Below are 25,895 nucleotides of genomic sequence, written 5' to 3'. Positions count from 1 at the left end.
AGGTGGACTTCAAGAAGCAGGATGCTGCGAAGCCACACTCGGGTCAGCAAAGTGACCACACACTAACCCTAGAAAGTAGATGTGCAGATCTCCTGCCAGCCTCCGCCAGGCCACCTCCAGCCTCCTCCCGCCGTCCACCCAGGCTGCGTAGGAGGCCCCACCTGGAGGGTGGCCCCCAGGTGCCCGACCCTTGACCCTGCCTGCGGCCACGTCTTTTCCTCCAAAGCCTGATTGCCAGATGGGACTGGGGGGGGGTGTTGGGAGGCCTGTCCACCCCCGCCCCGCGGCGGACACCCCCGCACGGGCCCGGCGGGCGGCCTGCGCATCGGGGACACGTCCGTCCCGCGCGCCCCGCCCCGCCCCGCCGCCGGCCCCGCCCGCCGCCAGGACCTTTATAAGGCGGCGCCCGTCCCGACCGCCCGCGCCGCCCGCCGAGTCCCCGACACCGCCCGCCCCGCGCTCGCCATGCGTCCCGGGACGTCGAGGGTGCCCTGGACGCTGTCCTGGGGGATTCTGCTCTGCGCCGCGGGATCCGCGAGTTCCACGAGCTCGGGGGACTCGGTGCCGGGTGAGTGGGGTACAGCCGGAAGGGGCGGGCGGGAGGGCCACCCACGTGGCCTGCGGAATGCGGCCCCCGGGCGAAGTTGGGGTTGGGGGGGACGACGACAAGCACCCGAGGCGCTTGGGGCAGGGGGTGTCGGGGAGCCGGTGGGGTTCCCCCCACCCCGACGTCGGCAGAGCCAGAGACCCGTCAGCGGATGGGGGGGGGTCGTCTCCCACTCTCGCCTTCTGGGACTGTCCCCATTTTCCAGATAAGGACACTGAGGCTCGGGGTCAAGGTAGCTGGTGGGTGGCAGACGGCGGATAGGATGGTGTGGCTGCGTCCCGAGGCTCTAGAGAGGAGCAATGGATGGGGTCTGCATCCAGAGTCTCAGACTCACCCCAGACAGGGTCGGCTGCTCGCAGGCGTCTGGAAAGTGACTTGCTTTACCCCCTGCCTCAGTTTCTTTTTCTTTTATTATTATTATTATTGTTTTTAATAAGATGGGTGCTGAGGTGCTGGGCTCAGTCCCTAAAAGAGCCAAGAGAACGCTGGGACTTGGGGAAGGGAGGGGGGGCATGGCAGTTCCTGCCCCCCCCTCCATTACACTTAAGGCTCTAAGAAACAGGACCTTTCTGCCTCCCTACCCCCATCCCACCCTCCTGGGCAGCCCCACCCAGACTCGGGGTGGGGGGGAGACCGAGCCCCCTCCCCCAGAGGTCCTGTCCCTGGGGAGAGGTGAGCTCATGCCCGGGGAATGTTCCCAAGTTGGAGTGAGTAAGAGGCGGGTCAGACAAGGGGGGGCTGCAGGCTGGGGGCTCCGCGGTGCCCTCGGGTGCTGTCTAGACAGAGGGCAGAGGCGGGAAGCCGCTGCAGGCCTACTGACCCTGACATAGCCAGCGCCTGGCATTTGACTGGTTGGGCAAGCTGCCAGTTCTCAGGAGTAAGGGCTGGAACCGTGGGGTGGGACTCAGGGGAGGAGGGATCCCCAAAGAGATCAAGCTAGGGCAGCACCTGTGTGTGGTTGTCTTGCCCCTCCTTCCTGGCTCAGGGGTAAGTGCTCCGTGGGAACTGCCTGCAACGGACAGTACCTGGCCTCTAGGAAGGGAAGCTGGCTTTCAGTAGCCTTGCCATGATGGTTGTGGTCCCCTTTCTGCCACAGATGGAGTCTGCTGGGCTTTGAACAGAGAAGAACCCGGCTGCAGCCAGGTGATACAGGTGGATGTGAGCCGGGCTGAGTGCTGTGCCTCTGGGAGCACGAATTATGCCTGGTCCAACTCTAACCACACCTTGACCCAGTTAGGCCTGGTGAATTACCTGGGTGAGCTCTCATGTAAACCATGCAAAGGTGAGGCTCCTCCCCCTCCCCGCTCCGCCCCGCCCATCAGTGCTGGCCATCAGCCAGGGGATAGCATAAAAGGGGCTCAGCTCAGAACCAGCAAAACCATGGTGGCTGTTGATGGGACACTGGGAAAAGGGGTGAGGTGGGGACTTCCCAGCCTTCCTAGGCTTCAGCCTCCTGGGGTTGAGGATTGATGAGGAGGGTTCATCATACAGAGCCTCTGTTTGGTTGGCTTAGATTAGACTCCTAGGAAGTAAGGTTGTTCTGAATGGTTCAAGGTAACTCCCTATGTCCTCATTAGCTTGTAGATTGTTGGGCTTGAACTCAGGGCCTGGGATCCATCCCTGAGCTCTTTTGCTCAAGGCCAGAAATTTTCTGGTGGTTAATTGGAGGTAGGAATCTCAAGGGCTTTCCTGTCTGGGCTGGCTTCACACTGTGATCCTCAGGTCTGGGATTCCGGAGTAGCTAGGATCTAAGGATGAACCACCAGCGCTCAGCTCATTGGGGCCTTTAAAGTTGCCCATCTTCCCTCACCCTCCAACACACTAATAAACAAATGAGAATCTTGAATGATGGTTTGATTGGAGGACACTCCTGGTCCCCTTGTGGTCAAGGGATGAATCTTTAGGCACTCAAAGAACGCTGAGGTTGGATTTGAAGGGCATCATAGCCGGGGTATTGGGGGATGATTACGAGTTTGCTGGATAGAAAAGCTATGAAAGATGAAAGCAGGTATGAACAGAAGAAACCATGGCTGGGGGGGAGAGGGGGGTCAGGGCAGAGGAGCAGGGAAGAGGCCGGAGCCGAGGGCTACAGACCTGAAGGTCTGAGTCCCACAGTCTCTGAAATATGATTAATCCCAGATCAGCCTGTCTGGGTGGTCCTGAACTCAGTGCCACATGCTTCTCTTCCAGAACCCCCTCTGGCTTCTAGAAGGAGGCAGACTTCAAAAATGCCTGGCCTGAGCAAGAGATGGCCCAGGACCTCCCCCTTTCCCCACCTCATCTGGCCCTGGGGACAGGAACTTAGCCCTCCCCCCCCCCCTTCCTCTCCCTGTTGGCGTGAAGCTGTCAGGTCGAGCGGTTCCAGATGTGACTTTGGGCAGGCTGTGTGGGAGGTCCCAGGTGTGGACCACATTGTCCTGCCCTAGAGATGGGGGTGAGTGGGAGCAGTGTTGGTCACTCTTTGAGGTGTGTTCACTGACCCTATAAGGTGGGTCCCCCAGCCTCTTTTACAATGGGAAACAGATCCGAATGTAAACAACCCACCTCAAGTCACAGAACTCAGTGGGGGCATCTAAACCTAGGTCTACCCTGCAGTTAGTTCTCAAGTCCAGGTGCTCTTGGGTCTCACAACTGTGACCACACCTCAGTTCCCCATCTGTACAATGTGTCACATTGAAAGGGAAGCAACGAGGGTGCCAGGGAGAGACTTCCTCCAGCTGGACCTCAGTTTCTCTACCTGAGAAATGGGTTGGTGGGGAGAAGCAACTGGTTCACGGACGATCCTTTTCCCAGAAATGCTTTTCTGCTGACGCTCCATCCTCCCCAACATGGACTCTGGGGAGTTCGCAGCTTCCACCCCAGACCCCATCCCTGGAGTAGATCCCCTTCCCCTAGTGGCCATGCCGGCCTTGCGCAAAACCTGAGGGAGTCTGGAAACAGGCGTTAGCACAGGCGGGGAAGGGAAGCCGAGCTCAGATCTAGGTGCGGAAACATTGACCGCCCCCTTTCAGCTCCTCTCCCCTCCCCCTGACTCCAGCGCAGCCCGGAGTCCTGATCCCCTGCAGGGTCGCACGCAGGCCCCGCACAACCCTGGCCAGGGCCCCATTCATCAACCTCGTCTCCATCCTTCAGCGCCCAAGTCCCACGCGCGCGCGTGTTTCTGTGTCCGCAGATTCCTGCGACAGCGTGCGGTGCGGCCCGCACGAGGAGTGCCGCATGCTGAAAGGCTTCCCGACCTGCGTGTGCGCCCCCAACTGCACGGGGCTCCAGGCGAACGTGTCCGTGTGCGCCTCGGATGGCAATACCTACCGGGACGAGTGCGAGCTGTTGCACACACAGCAATGCCGCGGGCACTCGGAAGTGCAACTCATGTATCGCAGCAGCTGCCAAGGTACGGGGGGGTGGAGCGTCTGGGGGCGTAACGGGGGCGTGGCCAGCGGAGGGCGGGGCCAACCTGACTGCCGAGTGGTCCTACTGGGCCGCCGCTGCTGCCACAGTACAGAGGCTGGGCCGTGAGGGGCGGGGCCAGGGGGCGGGGCCTCCGGGAAGTGAGAGAACACGCGGACAGGCGCGTGTTGTAACTACACAGCGGCCTGGGCTATGGAAGGGACGGGGCGCTACGTGGACCCGCCCGTCCCTTATTGGGCTGGCGGAAGGGGCAGACCCTGCCACTTAGCGTGCCTAGGACAGGACTCCTGGATTGGAACGAGTAGTAGTGTGGCTCTCGGGTGTTGCCCGAGGGGGAAGGAGCTTGGAGATGGAACCCTTAAGGGGCCTGTGGGTGGAGCCAAGAGGGGCAGGACTTGGCAACTAGGAGGGGATTTGTGGGTAGGGCGAGGGGGCGTGGCCCGATGGGGGCGTGGCCTGCGGCGTGGGTGGAGCCCGCGGCGCAGCCTGGCTGGGCCGGAGCGCATTGGGGCTGAAGGGTGGGTGTGGAGCGGGTCCCGCCGCCCCAGGGCCGCTGACCTCCTCTGGCATCGCCCCCCCCCCCCCCCCCCCCGCCACGCAGTGTCCTGCGAGAATGTGGTGTGCGAGCCGCCGCTGTCGTGCCTGACCGATGTGTCCGGCCGAGCATACTGCGTGACCTGTGGACGCCGGCCCTGCCCCATACCCACCGTTCCCGGCCAAGAGGTTTGCGGTAAAAACAACGTCACCTACCTCTCCCCGTGCCACCTGCGCCGAGCCACCTGTCTCCTGGGCCGTTCTATAGGCATTCGCCACCAGGGCAGATGCAGAGGTGAGGCAGCAAGGTCCTCGGGTCTCAAAGCCACAGGCTCCACCCTTGAAGGCGCGGGCGCCTTCATCTCCTTGTCTTCCTCCTCTTCCTCGCCTCCCTCTGCCCCCCCCCCCCCCATCCGGCAGAGCAGACCGGGGAACCCATCGCCCGGGAGCCACCGATCCCTGGGGAGCCAACGTCCACCGTGTACTGAGATGAGGAGAAAAACTTCGTGTGAGCCGCTGGCGGCCGGGTCTGGCACGTGAGGCCGGCCTTCATCTATTTATTGCTACAGAATCAGAGTCTAATTTATGTCCCCTCCCTCCTTTCCACCCCCCATTCCCTGTACCTGGCCTGGGATCCCCAAGCACCATGACAAACACGACAAAGGATGGAGGGAAGGAAGCCTAAGAAGGGATGATGGAAGTGCGGCCTGCCGGAAATACCCAATCTCCATCCCTGGGACCTGATGCCCAGAGGACCCTAGGGTGCTTCTGCCCCCCTTGGGGATGGCTATTAATTATTCCCACCACCAGCAAGAGGGTGCCCTGAAGGTTCTGATCTGTACCAAGGGTCTGTTTGCTGTTCTAACCCTGACTCAGGCCCTAGGTGAAATATTGATCAGGTCCTTCATAATGCCCTCCTCACCCTGAACTCCAGGATCTTGACCTCCCACTACCTCTATTTACCCTCTATGTCCTCAAGAGATGCTCAGTGTATCCTTCCAAGCTGGGGTCCCATCTGTGCCTACTGACGAAGGCCTGATTTGGCCACAGAACTGCCCAAGGGCTTCCTTAACCCCCCTCCCCATTCACCTGGGGATTAGGTGTGGGTGGTCAGCACAGGGTGCTGTCCAGTGGTGCCAAGTCTCCTTAAGGTGAGGCCTGAGGTGTGATGTGGATACCGGGGCCTGCTGCACAGGACATCTTGGAGAAGCCCTTGCTGCTATCCTCAGGCCTTCACACCAGTCCCCTCATTGCCCACCAGTCCAGCTGTGAGTGGTCGTCCCAGCCTGGTGCTGTTCTGAGCCTGTTCTGTGAGCTTCCTAACCTTCTATCCAGACAGCGCTGTTTCCCAGAATCACCCTCTTGTGCCTTCCTGAAGACCACAGGCTCAGACCCAATAGGAGGAAGACCACCCCCTCCCCAGATCCGGGTGAAAAGTTTCCACCCACCCCCTCTAGCTCCAGGCCACACTTTTTTTTGGTGGGGGGGGGTCAGGTCATGGGGCCTGAACTCTGGGCCTGGGCGCTGTCCCTCAGCTCTTCAGCTCAAGGCTAGCACTCTATCACTTGAGCCACAGCGCCACTTCCAGCTTTTTTCTTTTTTGCTTATGTGGTGCTGAGGAATCGAACCCAGGGCCTCAGGCAGGCAAGGCAAGCGCTCTACCACTGAGCCACCTTCCCAGCCCCCAGGCCACACTTTTCTCGTGAGTCCACCAGTGTCCTCAATTGGGTAACTACAAAGCCTGACAAAGCAGTCCCCCTGACCCTGAGGTCCTGCTTCATCAAAGAAATAAAAACTGAAAAGCCACTGTAGGTGTCCAAACTTCTGTTGCATGCTCTCTCTAGGCTTTGTGCTGCCCCTCAAGCCAGGTATGACCAGCTGAGGTCTGGGGTGGTGCATGGGACCACAGAAGCTTCCAGAAAGACATGGCACATGTCCTTTGGTGTGCATCTCCAGGAAACAGGCAGCAGCCATCGATGGGCAGAAGCAGGCAAAGGAGAGTGGAGAGAAAAAAAGGACCCTCTCTGGGGCTAGCTGAGGCCAGCTCTTTGGGAATTCAGAAGTAAAAGCCTGGGATTGGGTATGGTGGTTCACATCTGTCATCCTAGCTACTTGGGAGGCAAAGATAGGAAAGATCAAAGTTCAATGCCAGCCAGGGCAAAAAGTTACGATTTCCCTTCCCCATCTCAACCAATAAGCCAGGTATGGTGGTTCAGATCTGTCATCCCAGCTATGATGCAGATAGAGATAAAAGGATTCAGGTCTATGGCTGGCCCAGAGATTAAAAAAACACAAAACAACCAAGAGACTATTTGAAAAACAACTAAAGTAAAAAAAGTACTGGGGTCATGGCTCTAGTGGCAGAGTGCCTACCTAGCAAGAACAGGGACCTAAGTTCAAACCCCTGTACTGGGGGGTGGGGGGGGAACATCACCAGCAACATCTTGACTGTCATGTGGGCTGACATTTGCTGGGTGCTTTGGTTTTCAGAGGACAAGCTTTGGGGGAATGCCAGATCAACCCAGAGTTCCCATGAGGGTCAGCAAGATCCCACTGTGATATCCCCCAACAGCCGTTGGCCCCTGCTCAGGGAATGCTAGGTGTCCAAGCCTCAGTTTCTCATCCGCACACCCATGTGGTCAGTCAGTGGGGGCAGGCACCACAAAGGTGGAGAGAGCATCAGGTGTGGGAGCTGGGAGGGAGGGGGCCATGGGCAGGAAAAAGGCTCCAGATAGAGAGTTGGGGGCCCAGAACTGGTCAGTATACACTCATTAGTCAATTCATTATTCAGTTCCATTTGGCTTTTTTTTTTCTTTCTATTGGTTGTAGGGCTTGAGCTCAGGGCCTGGGAGGCTCTCCATGAGCTCTTCTGCTCAAGGCTAGCACTCTACCACTTTGAGCCACAGTGCCACTTAGGGTTTTCTGGTGGTTAATTTAAGAAAAGAGTCTTTCCTACTTAGGCTGGTTTTGAACTGCCATCTTCAGATCTCAGCCTCCAGAGTGGCTAGGATTATAGGCTTGAGACACTGGTGCCAGAATGTGGCATTCTTTTTGTGTGTGTGCTGGTACTGGATCTTGAACTCAGGGTCTCCCACTTTCCCTTGGCTTCTTAATCAAGGCTGGTTGCTTTACCATGCCATGCCTCCACTTCTGGCTTTTTGCTGGTTACTTAGAAATAAGAGTCTTGTGAAGCCGGGCACCGGTGTCTCACGCCTGTAATTCTAGCTACTTGGGAGGCTGAGATCTGAGGATTTCGGTTCAAAGCCAGCCTGGGCAGGAAAGTCCGTGAGACTCTTATCGCCAATAAACCACTAGAAAACCAGAAGTGGCGCTATGGCTCAAGCAGTAGAGTGCTCGCCTTGAGCTGAAGAGTGCAGGGACAGCACCCAAGCCCAGAGTTCAAGCCCCACGACCAACAACAACAACAACAAAAAAGAAGAGTCTTGTAGAGTTGTCTGCTCAGGTTGACTTCAAATCAAGTGATCTTCAGATCTCATCCTCCTAGGAATTAGGATTACAGGTGTGAGCCACCAGTGCCCAACTCCATTTGGCCTTTTTTCATTTGGAATGAAGGCCTCCTCTGGACACCAGGGCTCCAGTTTCTGGGTTCCAGATTCTTCTATATCCAAGCTTCTGAGAATAGCTTGCCATTCATCTGGGATGCCCTAAAATCCCAGGTGGGGGGCTGCCCCGAACCACGTCCCAGATCCAAGCCACGAAGGCAGACATTTGTGTGTATACATCCGGTGTCTTGGGGTCCCCACACCACAGGCCTGAGAAGGAGACAAGGCCATGAGCCCGGCTCCCACACACCAGGGGCCCCCCAGAGTCTGCCTGGGGTGAAGAGAAACAAGGTCAAGTGTTAGCTGGGGTTTTCCCCTAATGGAGCGTTTACATATATGTCCCAACCCTGCCCAATATATTCCCCATCCACAGCCCCAGGGCCTGTGCTGTCTCTTCTATCTAGCTTGGGCTGGCCTCAAACTCTGAATCTTCCTGCCTCAGCCTCCTGTGTGCTGGAATTATAGGTATGCACTGTCACCTCTGGCCCAAGTGTGAGTGTGTGTGTGTTGGTCCTATGTGCTCTTTGAGCGTTTGTGTTCAAGGCTATCATTCTACTACTTGAGCCACAACTACACTTCTGGCTTTTTTATGGTTAATTGGAAAAAACAGTCTCGTGGACTTTTCTGCCCTGGCTGGCTTTAAATTGCAATCCTCAGATCTCAGCCTCATGAGAAGCCAGGAGCTACCTGCACTTGGCTTGTGTGTGTGTGTGTGTGTGTGTGTGAGGACTAGAGCTTGAAATCAGGGCCTGGGGGCTGTCCTCTAGCTTTTCTGTTCAAGGCTGGCCCTGTATTACTTGAGCCATGGTACCACTTGCAGCATTTTGATAATGACTTGGAGATAAGAGTCACAGACTTTCCTGCCTGGGCTGGCTTTGAACCTTGATCCTTGGATCTCAACCTCCCAAGTAGCTAGGATGACAGGCGTGAGCCTTAAAGCAAAATCTGAACTCAACTTTGCCTCAAAGAGGGAGAATCCAGCCTCTACCCTCTGCTCTCACAATGCCATACCAGCCTCCTGGCTCTTTGCACATGCTGACAGTTATATCTACCAGTTTCTGGGTAGTGGTTGCTTAAATATACAAGGGTGTCATATTTGGGCAGAACTTGAGACCTTCAGCTGTACACAGTGGCTTCAGGGCTCATTAAGGTCTTGGCTTCTAGGTGTCCTCTTCAATGAGCCCTCCCTCAACTCCTGATGCCCACCCTGAAGTCCCTGGCTCCCTGATCCCACAACTAATTCCTGTCTGGAAGCAGCTTGTGTGTGTGTGTGTGTGTGTGTGTGTGTGTGTGCGCGCGCGCGTGCGTGCGCGTATGTGTGCACGTGTGCACATGCGCACTCGTGCATGTCAGTACTGGGACGTGAACTTGGGGCCTTGTGCTCTTGGTTTTTTTAAATTTTTTTTCTTCAAGGCTAGCACTCTACCACTTGAACTATAGCTGAAATTCCAGCTTTTTGCTGTTTATTGGAGGTAAGAGTCTCTCAGAGCTGGGCACTGGTGGCTCAGGCCTGTAATCCTAGCTACTTAGGACTGTGGTTCAAAACCAGCCTGGGCAGGAAAGTCTATGAGCCTCTTATCTCCAATTAGCCACCAGAAAGCTGGGAGTAGAGCTGTGGCTCAAAGTGGTAGGGCACTAGCCTTGAGCACAAAGGCTCTCATGACTAACAAAACAAAAACAAAATAAGAATCTCACAGATTTGTCTGCCAGGCCTGGCCGACAATCATGCTCAGTCTCTTGAATATCTAGGATTGCAGGTGTGAACTACAAATACCAGGCCAGAATGAACTTTTAAGAGTAGGAGCTATAGCCAGGCACCAGTGGCTCACACCTGTAATCTCAACTACAGAAGAGGCTGAGATCTGAGGATCATGATTCAAAGCCAACCAGGGCAGAAAACTCCATGAGACTCATCTTCAATTAGCAGGAAAAAAAAAAAAAAAAATGCAGAAGCTGCTTCATTCAGTCCTGTGTCTGCCCCCTGCTGGACACTGCTCTTACAACTAGACAAAGCAGGGCTGGCAATGTGGTGAGCACTCTTACCATTGAGTGCTTGCCTAGCTTGAAGCCCAGGGAAAAAGCTGGAAGTGGTGCTGTGGTTCAAGTGGTTGAGTGCTAGCCTTGAGTACAGAGAGGCTCAGGGACAGAGCCCAGGCTCTGAGTTCAAGCCTCAGGACCAGAAAAAAAAAATAGACAAAGCAGGGGCACTTTCTGCAGTGTACAACCTGAGTAACTGAACGTGACAGCTCTGTGTAATCCTCATCAACTCCCTGCTATTCCTGGGCCTCAGTTTCTCCATCTGATCAGCCATTAGTGGAACTCAATTCCCAAGACAGTTCCCCCATTACCCCACCCCACCCCTGGACAGCCTGACCCCCTCTGAGGGCAACAGCTTCTCCACACAGGAAGCAGATGGATGCAGGACATCTTACCGAGCAGAAGCCACGCCTCCGTCGGTCCCCGCTACGTGTGCAGAGCATGGCAGGGCTCAGCTGGCCACGCCATGAGCTGTTGCAGACATCTAAGCCTAGCACCTGGACCTTAGCCTCCATCAGTCCAGGCGGAGCGTCCTCAAAGTCTGACACGAAGCCCCAGCCAGCCACGCGACACGGTGTCCCCGCTGCAGGGGGCCGAGCGCCTCTTCGAGGCAGCCTCAGTAGCCCCACTGCTGGGCCCAGGACTGCAGAGCTGTTCAGCTGCAGAGAGAGGCCAGGTTCAAGGGGTACCCCTGCACCCCGTTCTCTATTCACCACCCCTGCCTCAGGGCCAGCTTCCTCAAGGACCCAGGTGCCTGGTCAAGGCCAGTTTACCAAGCTGTCTCTCCTCATCACCTGAGGGCTCTGTGTACCTTTGGTTATGGGCTTTGCAGGTTCATGCAGCTGCTGCTCAGCCAATGGTTATAGAAGCACCCACCCATCCAGACTCTCGGTTCAGGAAACACTTGGTAGCCCCTAGCTTCCTCAGAAGTCAATGGCAGCTAGCTCCTCCAGACATTTTCAAAAGAGAACTCAGCAGCCTGGAATTAATGGCTCACACCTGTAATCGCAGTTACTCAGGAGACTGAGGTCTGAGGATTGTGGTTCAAAGTCAGCCCTGGCAGGAAAATCTGGAAGACTCTGCTCTCCAGTGAACCACCAAAAAAGCTGGAAGTGGTGCTGTGGTTCAAGTGGTAGAATGCTAACTTTGAGGAAAAAAAAAATAACATAAAGAACCTCAGAGACAAAGCCAGGGGCTGGTGGCTCACGCCTGTTTACCCTAGCTACTCAGGAGGCTAAGATCTGAGGATTGCTTTTTGAAGCCATCCTGGGCAGAAAAGTCCATGAGACTCTTATCTCCAATTAACTACCAGAAAACCAGAAGTGGCGCTGTGGCTCAAAGTGATAGAGTGCTAGCCTTGAGCAAAAGAGCTCAGGGACAGCACCGAGGCCCTGAGTTCAAGCCCCAGAAACTATGTTTTTCTGGCGCTACTAGCCGGCACCAGTGGCTCACCCACAACAGGCAGATGTCATTGGCGTGGGTCTCAGGCTGGTACTTGGGGTGCTTCACCACAGCTGTGATGCTGAACACCTGCTGTGTGGGCTCCGAGGGGTGCAGAACATGGGCCCCGAGCACCACCAGGCCCATACGAGGGTCCCTGGGGAGAAGTGACAAGATGGTATGAGGCTCACCCATCAGGGCCTCTGTCCCTATACCTCTAGTGACAGCAGTTTAGAAACCCTTCAGCACCAATGCCAGCCCAGCAGTGGCAATACCCTTATTTTCCTTCCCACCTCAATTGCAATGTTAATACACACATGCTACTTACTGTAGTATTCATTTGAATAGCAATAAGAACATGCCGGGCGCCAGTGGCTCACACCTGTAATCCTACCTACTCAGGAGGCTGAGACCTGATGCCAGCTCAGGCAGGAAAGTCCATGAGACTCTTATTTCCAATGAACCACTACAAAGCCAGAAGTGGAGCTGTGGCTCAAGTGGTAGAGCACTAACCTTGAGCACAAAAGTTCAGGGATAGTATCCAGGCCTTGAGTTCAAGCTCCAGGAATGGCATACACACACACACACACACACACACACACACACACACACACACACAATATTTGCTACTATTTCCATGGTAATACTAGTGACATTGTTATTGTTATTGTATGTGTGTGTGTGGGGGGGGGTGTTTTGATAGTAAGGCTTGAACTCAGGGTCTGGGTGCTGTCCCTGAGCTCTTTTCCTCAAGGCTAGCACTCTACCACTTTAAGCCACTGTGCCACTTCCAGTTTTCTTTTCTGATGGTTAACTGGAGATGAGAGTCTCACGGACCTTCCTACTCAGGCTGGCTTTGAACTTCAATCCTCAGATCTCTGTCTTCCAAGTCGCTAAACTGACAGGCGTGAGCCACCAGTGCCCCGCATACTATTTTAATAGTAAAAATACACTTGAAATCAACATGAAAATAGTTGTGAGGTTTGAGGATCACCAGGAGCCCCAGGGTGAGGGTGGGGTTCCACCCTGTTCCTGTCAACCCAGAGTCCATTCTGCAGGTCACCCTCGGGCCTCACCTGTCACTGAAGCAGTGGGCGGCTGAGACCACCCAGCGGGCCTGGAGCAGAAAGCCTCCACAGTGGTGCTGGCCCTCAAAGCTCACGGATGCCATGTAGGGCCGGGAGTGGGGTGTCACTTCTCGGCCTCCGATGATCCGAGCCCCCCAGGAGCCTGTGGTGTGGACAGCCCGCAATGAGAGAGAGTTGGGCATGAGACTGAGCCCCTGGGACAGCTCTGTTACCCGACCTTTGGTCCCCATGAGGGGAGGAAGGGAAGAGGAAGAGATAGACACTGGGGCTAGGAGGGAGCCCATAATGCAAAGATAAGGTAGAAGAAGCCAGATGACCCAGTGCTGAGAGGGACCCTCAAAGCCTAAGCCTGAGTGGTAGAGACCCCTCAACCCCCACAGGTAAATGCTAGGCCTGGCTGTGTCCCAGGACCAGGGGGTGGGGATGGGGATCAGGAATCTAGGGTCATGGCCAGTGGTTCACGCCTATAATCCCAGCTACTTAAGCAGCTGAGATCTAAGGATCAAGATTCAAAGTCAGCCCAGGCAGGAAAGTCTGTGAGATTCTTATGTGCCATTAAGTACCAAAAAGCCAGAAATGGAGCTGTGGCTCAAACGGCAGCGCTCCAGCCTTGAGCAAAACAAAAAAACCCAAAAACAAAACTCAGGGACTGTGCCCAGGCCCTGAGTTAGGGTCCCAAGATTAGCTCACGCGCGCGCGCACACACACACGCACACACACGCACACACACACACACACACGAATCCAGGGGTCAGCTGGGGTCTGGAGTACTCACCAGGGGGCCTCGTGGGCAGCATCAGGACAGTGGCCACCGTCAGCAGCAGGTGGCTTGGGCCCCCTGTCTTGGGTGCCATGGCTGTCCCAGGCTGGTGTCTTCCTTGCCAGGGCTACACACTGTTGGCTCTCGCCCTCACCAACTGCCCAGAAAGCAGTGGGAACCCAGATACTGCCTGTGGTCAGGAAGCCAGGCAGGGACACCCTACCAGAGAGGGCATTTCTGGGAAATAGGTGACTGGGCGGTGCTAGATTACCACCGAGACCAGTCATGATCGCATGGGAGGTTGAAAGCAGGAGATGGCAGGGGCAGAGGGGACTCCATGGACCACCATCACCCCCTTCAGGGACTCACTTCGCTTCCCTGGGCCTCAGTTTACCTGGCATCTACCTGGGGTGAGTGCATAGAGAAGCCTACCTGGAGTGCCCAGTAGACACAGCTCCTCACTGGTGCCCACTTGCTCCTGGGGTGCCAGCTCTGCCCTGTGCATGCGCCCCGCCCTCGGGGGAGCAGGGGTAATGAAGGCTGGTCTTCTGGGAAGCTGATTATGGCTGGTGTGTGTGTGTGTGTGTGTGTGTGTGTGTGTGTGTGTGTGTGTGTGTGTGTGTGTGTGTGTGTGTGTGTGATGGGGCTCGAACTCAGGGCCTGGGCGCTGTCCCTGAGCTTTTTTGAAATTCAAGACTAACACTCTACTACTTTGAGCCATACCTCCACTTCTGGCTTTTTTTGCTGGTTCATTGAAGATAAGAGTCTCATGGACTTTCCTACTCAGGCTGGCTTTGAACCATGATCCTGAGATCTCAGCCTCCTACGTAGTTAGGATGACAGGCATGAGCCACCAGAGCCTGGCTTTTTAAAAAATAATTTTCCATGAGACTCTTCTCTCCAATGAACCAGCAAAAAAAGTTGGAAGTGAAGCTGTGGCTTAAGTAGTAGAGTACCAGCAAAAAAAAAAAAAAAAAAGCTAAGTGATTACTAAGCTAAGCCCCAGCACTGGAACAAAAGAGAGGGACAGAGAGAGGATATACAGGTAAAGACAGGCAGAGATCGAGAGGAGGAGAGAGAGAGAGAAAGGCAGAGAGACAGAGCGGGGTGGGGCAGGAGCCAGGGAGGCCTGATGGTGTTAGAGCTGGGGACTTTTCCCAGGCTCCAGGCCATCTTCTGTCACTTCTCAAGTGCAAGCTCCATCCCAGCTCCCCACTCAGCTTCCAGGCCAAATTACAGTTTGACATTGACTTGGTCCCTGGAGGCCATCTAGCCAGGCTGTGTCCCCAAGGCTCAGACTGTGTCTGATGGTACTTCTGTCCAGCCAAGCAGAAGACACAGTTGATTGAATCAGCACCCTGGGTCCTCCAGGTGTGGATTTTGTGTCTACCTTCTCAAGTCGAGGAGGTAGAGGCAGAGACCTAAGGGGGCCCTGCCTCACAGCCACATGATCTTGTCTGAAACTACAGGTATCATCATTCCAGGAGGTCCCTGTTTCCACCCCTGCATTACTGATGGAGAAATGAGCACAGAGAGACCAAGGTCACACAGCAAACCAGTGTTAGGGCAGGGCTACAGCCTCCAGATGGTTCTCATGGCCAGTAGAGGCTTATTTTACCCACAGCCTCCCCATTTCCTTCCCCTTTTGGTGAATGGTTGTGAAACAAATAACTGCCCTACCCTTCAAGCCAAATAACCAAACTCACAGCAGCCCAGAGGCATGGACTGGGGGTGGTGGCCATGTTTCTATTTCTCAAAGTGAGGCCCAGAGAGGGGAATCTGTTTGGCTGGGCTGCACAGTAAAGTTTTAGGATTTAGAACTCCTGGATTATGATCCTGGAGGGTCTTAGGTGGGAACTGAAATGGATTTCCCTGTCTTGGAATAATGGGTGAGGCCTATCTGTTGGAACTCTTTATATATTTTGTTTTATTTTGTCTTTGCTTTACCATCATGGGTTTTGAACCCTGTGCCTGGGCACTGTCCCTCAGCTCTTCAGCTAAAGGTGAGCACTCTACTACTTGAGCCACAGCGCCACTTCCGGTTTTCTGGTGGTTTCTTGGAGATATGAGTCTCATGGACTTTCCTGCCCCACTTCCGGTTTTCTGGTGGTTTCTTGGAGATATGAGTCTCATGGACTTTCCTGCCCAGGCTGGCTTTGAATCGAGATCCTCAGATCTCAGCCTCCTGAATAGCTAGGATTACAGGTATGAGCCATCGGCACCTGGCTACATTTTTTTCCCCCTGACCAACTACAAGAAAACTAGGGAGTGAGGTCTTTTTTGTTTTATTGGTTTGTTTTGATTTGTTGGTTATGGGGCTAGAACTCAGGACCTGGGAGCTATCCCTGAGCATCTATGCTCAAGCGCTCTACCACTTGAGCCACAGTTCCACATCTGGAGGTTAATTGGAGATATGAATCTCACAGATATTTTTTGCTCTGCCTGGTTTTAAACCAAGATCCTCAGGTCTCAGCCTCCGGAGTAGCTAGGATTACTGATGTGAGCCATTGGTACCCCTTCCCTCCTTCATAGGTCCAACCTGTCTTCTGGGCCTGCACTATGGCTGCTAGCCATAGACTTTACATTTAAGGGATTTCTTTCTCCACCTGTCCACAATCTGAAACAGAACTCACCTCTACCAGGCACAGGTGGCCTGTAATCCTTGCTACAATGGAGGTCTAGATCTGAGTATCACACTTTTTTTTTTTATCTTGTCAGTCCTGGGGCTTGAACTCTGGGTCTGGGTGTTGTCCCTCAGCTGTTCAGATCAAGGTAAGCACTCTACCACTTGAGCCACAGTTCCACTTCCTGTTTTCTGGTGGTCTATTGGAGGTAAGAGTCTTACAGGAGCTGGGAAGGTGGCTCAGTGGTAGAGTGCTTGCCTTGCATGCATGAGGCCCTCGGTTCGATTCCTCAGCACCACAAAAGCAGAAAAAGCCAGAAGTGGGGCTGAGGCTCAAGCGATAGAGTGCTAGTCTACAGCTGAAGAACTGAGGGACAGCGCCCAAGCCCAGAGTTCAGGCCCCGCGACTGACCAAAAAAAAAGTCTTACAGACTTTCCTGCCTGGGCTGGCTTTTTTTTTTTTGTCGGTTGTGGGGCTTGAACTCTGGGCCTGGGCACTGTCCCTCAGCTCTTCAGCTCAAAGCGAGCGCTCTACCACTTGAGCTACAGCGCCACTTCCGGTTTTCTGGTGGTTTATTGGAGATAGGAGTCTCACGGTCTCTCCTGCCCGGACTGGCTTTGAACCTCGATCCTCAGATCTCAGCCTCCTGAGTAGCTAGGATTACAGGCGTGAGCCACCAGCGCCTGGCCCTGGGCTGGCTTTGAACCTCGATCCTCGGATCTCAGCCTCCTGAGTAGCTAGGATTACAGGCATGAGCCACCAGCACCCAGCTAGTCATGAGACTCTTTATCTCCAATAAACTACAAAGGAGATGTGGTTTAAGTAGTAGAACATTAGTCTTGAACCAAAAAGCTCAGGAATAGTAAGTAGGCCCTGAGTTTAAGTAACAGAAATGGCATAAAATAAAAAAAGGGAAGAGGAAGGGAGGCAGGGTCTCTTCCTCTGGAATACGTTTCTTCTGAGTCTGTTTGCTCTTCCAGGCTCCATCTGGGGGTTTGTGAAATTCCAGGTTGTCACATTCACACCAACAGGGGTGGCCTGGGGGTGCGGGAGACCTAGGCACAGGAAGGGCACAGGTGTGCCGGGGTCCCGGCAACCTGGACACCTGGGAAACGATGGAGTCATGTGACTTACCGGTCACTGAGATGCCAAGAGACAACAGCATACAAGCATAATTCCCACCTAGCAATAGTGGCTCAGGCCTGTCATCCCAGACATGCTAGAGGCTGAAATTGGGAGGATCGTGGTTCCAGGCCAAACTGGGCAAAAGATTTTTGTTTTTGTTGGTCATAGGGCTTGAACTCTGGGCCTGAGTGCTGTCCCTCAGCTCTTCAGCTCCAGGCGAGTGCTCTACCGCTTGAGCCACAGTGCTATTTCTGGTTTTCTGGTGGTTCATTGGAGATAGGAGTCTCATGGACTTTCCTTGCCCTGGCTGGCTTTGAACCATGATCCTCAGATCTCAGGCTCCTGAGTAGCTAGGATTAGAGGCATGAGCTACCAGTGCCTGGTACAAAAAGTTTTTTGAGGCTCCCCATCTCAAGCAAGAGCTGAGCATGGTGACCCATACCTGTTTTACTAGCTATGGTGAGAAACAAACAGGGGGACTGTGGTCCAGGCTGACACAAATAAAAAGCTAGAACCCCCTCAAAAATAACCAGAGCAAATAAATGGTGCTGAGATATAAATAAATATCCACCTGCAGGGCACTGAAAGATGTGTGTGTGTGTGTATATGTGTGTACTGTGATTTGAACTCAGGGCCTGGGCACTGTCCCTGATCTTCTTTTTCTCAAGGCTAGCCCTCTGCCACTTGAGCCAACACCACTTCCAGCTTTTTCTGTTTATGTGGCGTTGAGGAATCGAATCCAGGGCTTCATGCATGCTAGTCAAGCACTCTACCACTAAGCCATATTCCCAGCCCAGATTCAGGTCTTATTTTCAGTCTTTTTTTTTTTTTTTTTGTCAGTTGTGGACTTTGAACTCAGGGTCCAGGTGCTGTCTCTGAGCCTCTTTGTGTTCCAGGATAGCTCTCTACCACTTGAGCCACAGCACCATTTGCAGTTTTTTCTGAGTAGTTTATTGGAGATAAGAGTCTCTTGTACTTTTCTGCCTGGGCTGGCTGTGAACCCCAATCCTCAGATCTCAGCCCTTAGTAGCTAGGATTACATGCTTATTTTGAGCTCTTTGACTCATTTGGAGTTGATTTTTATGCAGTGTGAGAGATAGGGGTCAGGTTTCTGTCCCTTACTGATGGCTTACACCTGTCATCCTATCTACTGGAGGAGGCTGAGATCTGAGGACGACAATCAAATACAGCCCAGGTGGGAAAGTCTGCGAGACTCTTATCCCCAGTGAACCACCAGTAAAGCTGGATGTGGAGCTGTGGCTCAAGTGATGGAGTGCTAGCCTTGAGCAAAAAAAAAAAAAAAAGCTAAGGGACAGTGCCCAGGCTCCTAAGCTCAAATCACAGTACACATACACATATGAACCAGGCGCTGGTGGCTCACGCCTGTAATCCTAGCTACTCAGGAGGCTGAGATCTGAGGATCGAGGTTCAAAGCCAGCCCGGGCAGGAGAGACCGTGAGACTCCTATCTCCAATAAACCACCAGAAAACCGGAAGTGGCGCTGTAGCTCAAGTGGTAGAGTGCTCGCCTTGAGCTGAAGAGCTGAGGGACAGCGCCCAGGCCCAGAGTTCAAGCCCCACGACCGACCAAAAAAAAAAAAAACAACACATACACATATGGAGGAGGAGGAGGAGGAGGAGGAGGAGGCGGCCGCAGCAGCCGGGTGTCAGTGGCTCACATCTGTAATCTTAGCTACTCAGGAGGCTGAGATCTGAGGATCCTGGTTAGAAGTGCACCTGGGCAGGAAAGTCAGGAAGACTCATGTCCAATTAACCACCTAAAAAAGTGGAGCTGTGACACAAATGACAGCCCTAGCGCGCGTGCACACACACACACACACACACACACACACACACACACAGAGGGGTGGAGATGCAAAGACCCATGAGGGAAAGGCATCAGTGTTGCTCTCCAGTCTGGGATACATCCTGCCATGGCTTTCCCCAAAGCCACTTTAACAGACAACTGAGGCGCCCCACCCCAGGCCTCCCTGAGTAAGAGTATCTGAGACTGGGGAGGGGGGGGGGACGGCTGTGTCCTTGTAAGATCCTCGAAAAAGTCACAGTTGTCTCCACGTCCATGTCCATGGGGGGGGGGGGGGCGGGGCACCCCTGTTCTTCCCTGCCGTGGCTCCCTGGTAGCCTCAAGCAAAGCCTGGATTCTCCCTGCGGCCTCCACAGGCCCCATATCTTCCCTCCCTCCCTCTGTGGGACGGAGGAGGAGCTTTAGAGGAAACCCTGGGCCCAAGCCCAGCCTCCAGCAGGTGCTGCTCAGCCCCCTCCTCACCCCAGGGCCGTTGCCCTCGCCCTGCCCTCCAACCCATCCCTCCATCTCCCCCGCTGGCTGCGCAGGGATGTCCGGCCGGGGTGGTGGCGGAGGGTTCACCTCGGTGCCCGGCTTGGGGTGTGTGTGTGGGGCAGGGGTGGCTTCCTGCACCTCCCGGGGCTCCCGCCGCTCCCGTTTCCTGGGATTTATTTACCCCTAGACGCGCCTGGCCCCTTAGCCAGGGTGACTTGGTGACAGGGGCGCGGCGGGGCGGGGCTCGGGGGTGGGGTGGGGTGAGGGCGCGCGGGGCGCGGCGCGGCGCGGGGCGGTGCGCTCGGCGGCCGGCAGGAGGCGCGCGCGGGGCAGCGGGGCGCGGCGCGGCGCGGGGACGTGCGCTCGGCGGCCGGCAGGAGGCGCGCGCGGGGCGCGCGGGGCGCGCGGAGCGGCGGCGGCGGCGGCGGCGGCGGCGCGCGCACGAGCCCACCCGGCCGCGCCCGGACAATACAGCGGCGGGCGCGCGGGGCGATGCCCGCGCCGGTGCCGCCCCCGCGCCGTGCAGCCCGGGCCTCCAGACCTTAGCCATCGCCGCCCCCCCGCCCCCACCACACACACACACACAGCCCGTCCCCCGCGTCCGAGGCCCCGCACCCCGCACCGCCATCGCCGGACCTCGCGGGAGATGGAGTGAGTAGGCGCGCGCGCGGGCCGCCGGCCGCCGAGGCCCCACGTCCGCCCGTGTGTGTGCACGTGTGGAGTGGGGGGGGGCGATGGGACCCCCGCGGGGCCGCCGGGGGGACCGGGAAGGGCTGCCCGGGGCTGTGGGGGGGGAGGAGGCGTCTGGACGCGGCCAGCTGGGACCCGGGGTGGGGTGGGGGGCACCGGGCAGGGCCACGCGCCCTGAGGCCTCCCCTGGGCGGGGGCGGCCCGGGCCCCAGCTTCGTGGGGAGGGGGGAGGCTTCCAGCCCGCGGGGGAGTGGGGAGGGGGGGACACTGCCCGGCCCGGCGCGGCCACCTGTAGGTGGTCAGCCCCCGGGGGAGCCCCAGCGACCCCTTCCCGGATCGCAGGGGTGCGGGCTTCCCCCTGCCCTCCCCTGCGGCGCAGGGTCCCCCCACCCCCTCCCCGTGAAGCGGGCGGCCTGCGCCCCCGAGGTTGTCTTCAGTTCCCGCTGCTGGCGGGTTGGGGGGGGGGGCGATCTCAGCCTACGGTGTGGGAAAGGAATCCCAGCCGCCCCCGGCCCGCCCCGGGAGGACCCCATAAAAAACCGGGGGGTGGCAGGTAACAGGGTCGAAAGCTGCGAATCTCTGAGCCCCCCCCCCCCCCCCCCCCCGCCTGGGGCCGCCCGGTGTGCGGGGATCCGACAGCAGACCCAGAGCGGCCCACGGCCCTGGTACACAGCAGGTGCCAACTGAGTGTGCGCTCCACCCCGTGCCCAGCCCGGGTGTCCCCCTCCCCGGGACCCTCACTCCCACAGGTGGCCGGAGGGGGTCATGGGGTGTGTTCACGGGCAGGCATGGGGGGGACTTCCTGGAGTCACACGGACCCCCCCCCCCCACACACACCGTGGTTGTGACAAGCCAGCAGCACCCCGTCCCGGGTGCCCTGTCCCTACCCCAAGCCTGGGCGCTCGGGACGCCGCCGAGGTCCAGCCAGGCCAGCTTGGCCGGTGGCCGCCCCCCCCCCCCCCCCCCCGCGCTTCCCCCTGGGTGTGTTTCCTAGGGGAGGGGGGCACCCTCAGTAGGGTGGGAGACACTCAGACAAAGGCCCGGCCGCTCCCCCACCCCGCCCCGGGAGTCTAGCCAGGGGCTCAGGGGAGCCAGGGCCCCGACTTGCCTGTTTCTCATCCCTAGCTTGTTTATCTGCTCTGCTTGGCTGGGCCCGAGGGAATCCATCTCTAGGCCTCCTGGCAGGGGGAGCTGGGCAGGGTGTGGTCATGGGGAGGGGGCTGCCTGGAGGAGGCCACTCCGACCCAGGCTGTGGGCAGCTGATGGGAGGCATCTTCTCACTGGACCCTATTGTCTCTTTTCCCGCCACTTGGCACCCCTTTTCTTTTCCCACCCTGGTGATGCTCTGGAGGCCCAGAGACGGACTGTGGATACCTCAGAGTCACACAGCACTCAGATAGTTCCTTGGTGTGATTTGTTGGTCCCTCCGTGCGTTTGTTTCTCAGACTCGGGTTTCCTGGGTGCAGCTGGGATATGGACTTAGCTGGCTACGTAGGTGGGCAAACAGCTCTGTCCTTGGTCCTCCATTGTCAGTGATGCTGCTCTGTCTGAGACATGTGTCCCTCATAGTTGTTGTGGAGGTGTGCAGAGCAGATTTCGGCATGGAGTGAGGCAGGAGCTTACCTGTGCACGCTTATCTGGCTCCATTCCAGTGGATTTCAAAGCCTGAGATATGGAAGATGACTGGGCTGTGGGAAGGCATGGGGGTGAAAAGTTTAAGAAACGTGTTAAGGGCTGGGAATGTGGCTTAGTGGTAGAGCGCTTGCCTAGCACGCATGAAGCCCTGGGTTCGATTCCTCAGTACCACATAAATAGAAAAGGCTGAAGGTGGCACTGTGGCTCAAGTGGTAGAGTGCTAGCCTTAAGCAAAAGAAGCTTAGGGACAGTGCCCAGGCCCTGAGTTCAAGCCCCAGGACTGGCAAATAAATGAAAGAAAGAAAGAAAGGCATTAAGATGGTGCTGGTGTCTCACACCTGTCATCCTAGATACTCAGGAGGCTGAGATCTGAGGATCACAGTTCAAAGCCAGCCCAAAGTCTGTGAGATTCTTATTTTCAATAAACCACCAGAAAACTGAAGTGGAGCTGTGGCTCAAAGTGGTAGAGAGCTAGGGACGATGCTCAAACCCTGAGATCAAGCCTCAGTACCCGTGGCCCCCCCAATAAATACTACTACTATTAATAATAATTTAACAGACTTTAAATACTGTTAACTTAAGGATGAAATCCATCCATTTCTGTTCATTTAAGAATATAATGAAGGGTCTGGGAAGGTGGCTCAGTGGTAGAGTGCTTGCCTCACATGCATGAGGCCCTGGGTTTGATTCCTCAGCACCACATAAGCAGAAAAAGCCAGAAGTGGCGCTGTGGCTCAAGTGGTAGAGCACTAGCCTTGAGCTGAAGAGCTGAGGGACAGCGCCCAGGCCCAATGACCAAAAAAAAAAAAAAGAACATAAAGATTAGCCAAAAGCTAGGCACTGGTGGCTCACGCCTGTAATCCTAGCTACTCACAAGACTGAGATCTGAGGATCACAGTTCAAAGTCAGCCGAGGCAGGAAAGTTTGTGAGACTCATTTCCAATAAACCACCAGAAAACTGGAAGTGGCATTGTAGCTCAAGTGGTAGAGCACTAGCCTTGAGCTGAAGAGCTGAGGGACAGCATCCAGGCCCAGAGTTCAAGCCCCACCACCGACCAAAAGAGAGAGAGAGAGACACTGAGATCTGAGGATCATGGTTGGAAGCCAGCCCAGGCAGAAAAGTCCATAAGACTCTTATCCCCAAGAAACTACTTAGAAAAAGCTGGAAGTGGTGCTGCGACTCAAGTGGTAGAGTGCTAGCCCTGAACACAAAAAGACTCAGGGACAGCGCCCAGGCCCTGAGTTCAAGCCCCCTAGGACCAGAAGAAAAAAAAAGATTTAAAAAAAAAAAAAAGAGAGAGCGATGGCTTCAGGCTAGGTGAAAGAGGGGACTCTACTGGGGGAGAGTTGTATGTTTCTTTCCCTCTGGGAGACCTGGGGTCGGCCCAGCCCTTGTGGCCCAATGTGCTGGCCCTTCCAGATTTTCCCTCCTCCCCTCCCCCTCTCTCCTCCTCCACCCCCCCCTTCCTCCCCCTCCCTGGGGAATTTCAGAGGGAAAGTCGCCATTGGGTGCTAACTGGGTCTCTGACAGCTCTTTCACGCATGCTAATCTCTCTTTTTCATGATAGGCAGGGCTGGTTGAAAGGCAGCATGGATCTGCTGATAATTGAATTTAATACCCCACTTTCTTTTTCTTTGTATCTCTTTTACCCAGGGTATCTGCTTGGGCAGCAACTTCTGGGTTTTCCTCCCTGTTGATTATAACAATATAACCTTTCTCTCCCACTTGAGCACATTTACTTTGAATTAGGAATCTGGGTGGGTTTGTGGTGGTACTGAAGTTTGAACCTAGGCCAGGGGCCTTACACTTGACAGACAGGCGCTCTACCACTTGAGCAATACCACAAGCTGGTTTTTGTTGTTGTTGTTTTTTTTGTACCCTTACCTAAGGTTTGAACTCAGGGCCTCGTCCTCTCAACTTTTTCCACTTAAGGCTGGTGTTCTACCACTTGAGCCTCAGTTCCACTTCAGACCTTTTGCTGGTTAAATGGGGAGGATGAGAGTCTCACGGACTTTTCTGCCCCAGCTGGTTCTCTCAGCCTCCTGAGTAGCTAGGATTACAGGTGTGAGCCACCTTTTTGTTTTAGTTATTTTTCAGGTAGGGTCTCTTGTTTTGTCCCGTCCCCCTCCCTCCGCCCCCCCCCCCCCATGGCTAACCTAGACCAGTAGCTTTCCATTTACAACCTTCTGTTCAGATGGAATCACAGGCACAAGCCACCATGCCCAGCTAACAAGCTAAGATGGGGTCTGGATAACTCCCTTCCCCTTCTCCCCTGAGCTGTGTTCAAACCTTGCTCCTTCAGATTTCTGTGTAAGTAGAATTGTGAACCTTTGCAGGTTACCAGCTGCAAAAAGGCCAGGGATGGGCTTTTTCCCGTGGGGAGGGGGGAAAGGGGTGTCATGGGGCTTAACCTCTGGGCTAGGGCACTGTCCCTGAGCTCTTCAGCTCAAAGGAAGCACTTTACCACTTGAGCCACAGTACCACTTCTGGTTTTCTGGTGGTTTATTGGAGATGAGAGTATCACAGACTTTCCTGCCCAAGCTGGTTTGAACTGCAACCCTCAGATCTCAGTCTCTTGAGTAGCTAGGATTACAGGCGTGAGCCATTGGCGCCCGGCTGGATTTGTCCCTTTTAAGTTGCCATAAGGTCTGGGTAGGGTGTTTGGTCCCTTCCTGTGCCAGAGGGACTGTGAGTTTTATTTTTTTTGGGGGGGGGTGGTCAATGTGTCAGCTAGGCATCAAGTATTAGCTTGGTTGTTTTTTATTGTCCTTCCTTCCTTCTTTCCTTCCTTCCTTCCTTCCTTCCTTCCCTCCCTCCCTCCCTCCCTTCCTCCCTTCTTTCTTTCTTTCTTGGGCTGGTCCTGGGGCTTGAACTCAGGGACCTGTGTGCTGTCCCTGAGCTTCATTTTGTTACGGTTAGAGTTCTACTACTGAGCCAAAGCTCTACTTCTGGCTTTTTTGAAAAGGTTACTAGAGATGAGTCTCATGGACTTTCTTTCCTGCCTAGGCTGGCTTGTTGTTGTCGTCGTCGTTGTCGGTCGTGGGGCCTGAACTCTGGGTCTGGGCGCTGTCCCTTAGTTCTTCAGCCCAAGGCTAGTGCTCTACCACTTGAGCCACAGCACCACTTCTGACTTTTTCTGCTTATGTGGTGCTGAGGAATGGAACCCAGGGCCTCATGCAGGTGAGGCAAGCACTCTACCACTGAGCCACCTTCCCAAGCCCTCCAGGCTGGCTTTGAACCATGATCCTTAGATCTCAAGCCTTCTGAGTAGGATTATAGGCATGAGCCACCTGTACCCAGCATACTTTTTTTTTCTTTTTTTTTTAGATAGGGTCTTGCAGAAAGCAAGACCAGCCTGGGCCATGGTCATCCTATTAACAATTCTCCCCATAGCTGAGACATGCAACACTATGCCTGGCTTTTTCTGTTGAGATGACAGTCTCAAGAACTTTTTGCCCAGTCAGGCCTTGAGCCTCTTGATCTCCTGAGTAGCTAGGATTACAGGTGTGAGCTAGCTACGATCCTATTTGTTTTTGAGAAAGGGGTTACTGTGTAGCCTAGGCTGGCCTGAACTCAGCATTCTTCGACTTCAGCCTTTCCAGTGCTGGGATTACAGGTGTGTTCTACCATGCCTTGCCTGATAGTCTCAGATCTTGCAGCTGGGAAATGGATTGATGTTGGTTAAAAAAATAATAAAAGATATTCCTTACATCTGTGGAAACTCATCATGCATTCAAAGACCTAAGTCTCACACAAGATCAAGGCAGGTTTAGCTCAGCATGGGTCTTTGCTGTGAAAGAATTCAAGGGTTTACCAGGCAAGCAGAAAAGTATATGTACTTGATGGCAATTGGGCATGTGCAAAGGCCCAGAAGTGGTAGGGAAGCATTGGAAAGCTGGGCGCTGGTGGCTTACACGATCCTAGCTACTCAGGAGGCTGAGATCTAAGGATCGAGGTTCAAAGCCATCCAAGGCAGGAAAAAGTCCGCAAGACTCTTTTTGTTGTTGGTCCTGGGGCTTGAACTCTGGGCTTGGGTGCTGCTATCCCTGTGCTCTTCAGCTCAAGGCAAGTGCTCTACTACTTGA

At 55.1% G+C, this 25,895-nt stretch overlaps 3 protein-coding genes across 8 annotated transcripts in view; 2 read left to right on the top strand and 1 right to left on the bottom strand.

Moving 5' to 3' along the window:
• The first annotated feature begins 459 nt into the window (after positions 1 to 459).
• Positions 460 to 6,052, top strand: Fstl3 (follistatin like 3). The gene is made up of 5 exons (XM_042697253.1): positions 460 to 568; positions 1,704 to 1,889; positions 3,780 to 3,998; positions 4,617 to 4,844; positions 4,975 to 6,052. Exons 1-5 carry the CDS (start codon positions 466 to 468, stop codon positions 5,040 to 5,042), a joined length of 804 nt encoding a protein of 267 aa, XP_042553187.1. The 5' UTR covers positions 460 to 465; the 3' UTR covers positions 5,043 to 6,052.
• Positions 6,053 to 7,947: 1,895 nt separating this feature from the next.
• Prss57 (serine protease 57) lies at positions 7,948 to 13,612 on the bottom strand. 3 transcript variants are annotated; one of them, XM_042697250.1, is made up of 5 exons: positions 13,453 to 13,612; positions 12,666 to 12,819; positions 11,602 to 11,746; positions 10,545 to 10,808; positions 7,948 to 8,379 (listed from the first exon to the last, which is right to left on the bottom strand). In XM_042697250.1, exons 1-5 carry the CDS (start codon positions 13,529 to 13,531, stop codon positions 8,215 to 8,217), a joined length of 807 nt encoding a protein of 268 aa, XP_042553184.1. In that variant the 5' UTR covers positions 13,532 to 13,612; the 3' UTR covers positions 7,948 to 8,214. The 3 variants fall into 3 exon arrangements, with proteins under 3 accessions (XP_042553184.1, XP_042553182.1, XP_042553181.1); XM_042697248.1 differs by having other exon boundaries at positions 7,948 to 8,383; positions 10,545 to 10,815; positions 11,609 to 11,746; positions 13,453 to 13,608; XM_042697247.1 differs by having other exon boundaries at positions 7,948 to 8,383; positions 13,453 to 13,606.
• A 6,355-nt stretch (positions 13,613 to 19,967) lies between these two features.
• Positions 19,968 to 25,895, top strand: part of Palm (paralemmin) — a 28,472-nt gene continuing 22,544 nt past the window's right edge. For all 4 annotated transcript variants that reach the window (XR_006150205.1, XM_042697145.1, XM_042697143.1 and 1 more), the window contains exon 1: positions 19,968 to 20,135. Coding sequence is in view for 3 of the 4 variants with exons in the window: in XM_042697145.1 (XP_042553079.1) it covers positions 20,131 to 20,135 (5 nt within the window). In the remaining variant the exon portion in view is untranslated. The remainder of the gene's footprint in view (positions 20,136 to 25,895) is intronic.

The sequence above is a fragment of the Dipodomys spectabilis genome, unplaced genomic scaffold (assembly GCF_019054845.1).
Source record: "Dipodomys spectabilis isolate Male_0828 unplaced genomic scaffold, ASM1905484v1 ptg000215l, whole genome shotgun sequence".
NCBI classification, from domain to species: Eukaryota; Metazoa; Chordata; class Mammalia; order Rodentia; family Heteromyidae; genus Dipodomys; species Dipodomys spectabilis.
Note: the sequence above shows the minus strand (reverse complement) of the source record. Positions and strands in the feature narration are given on the sequence as shown.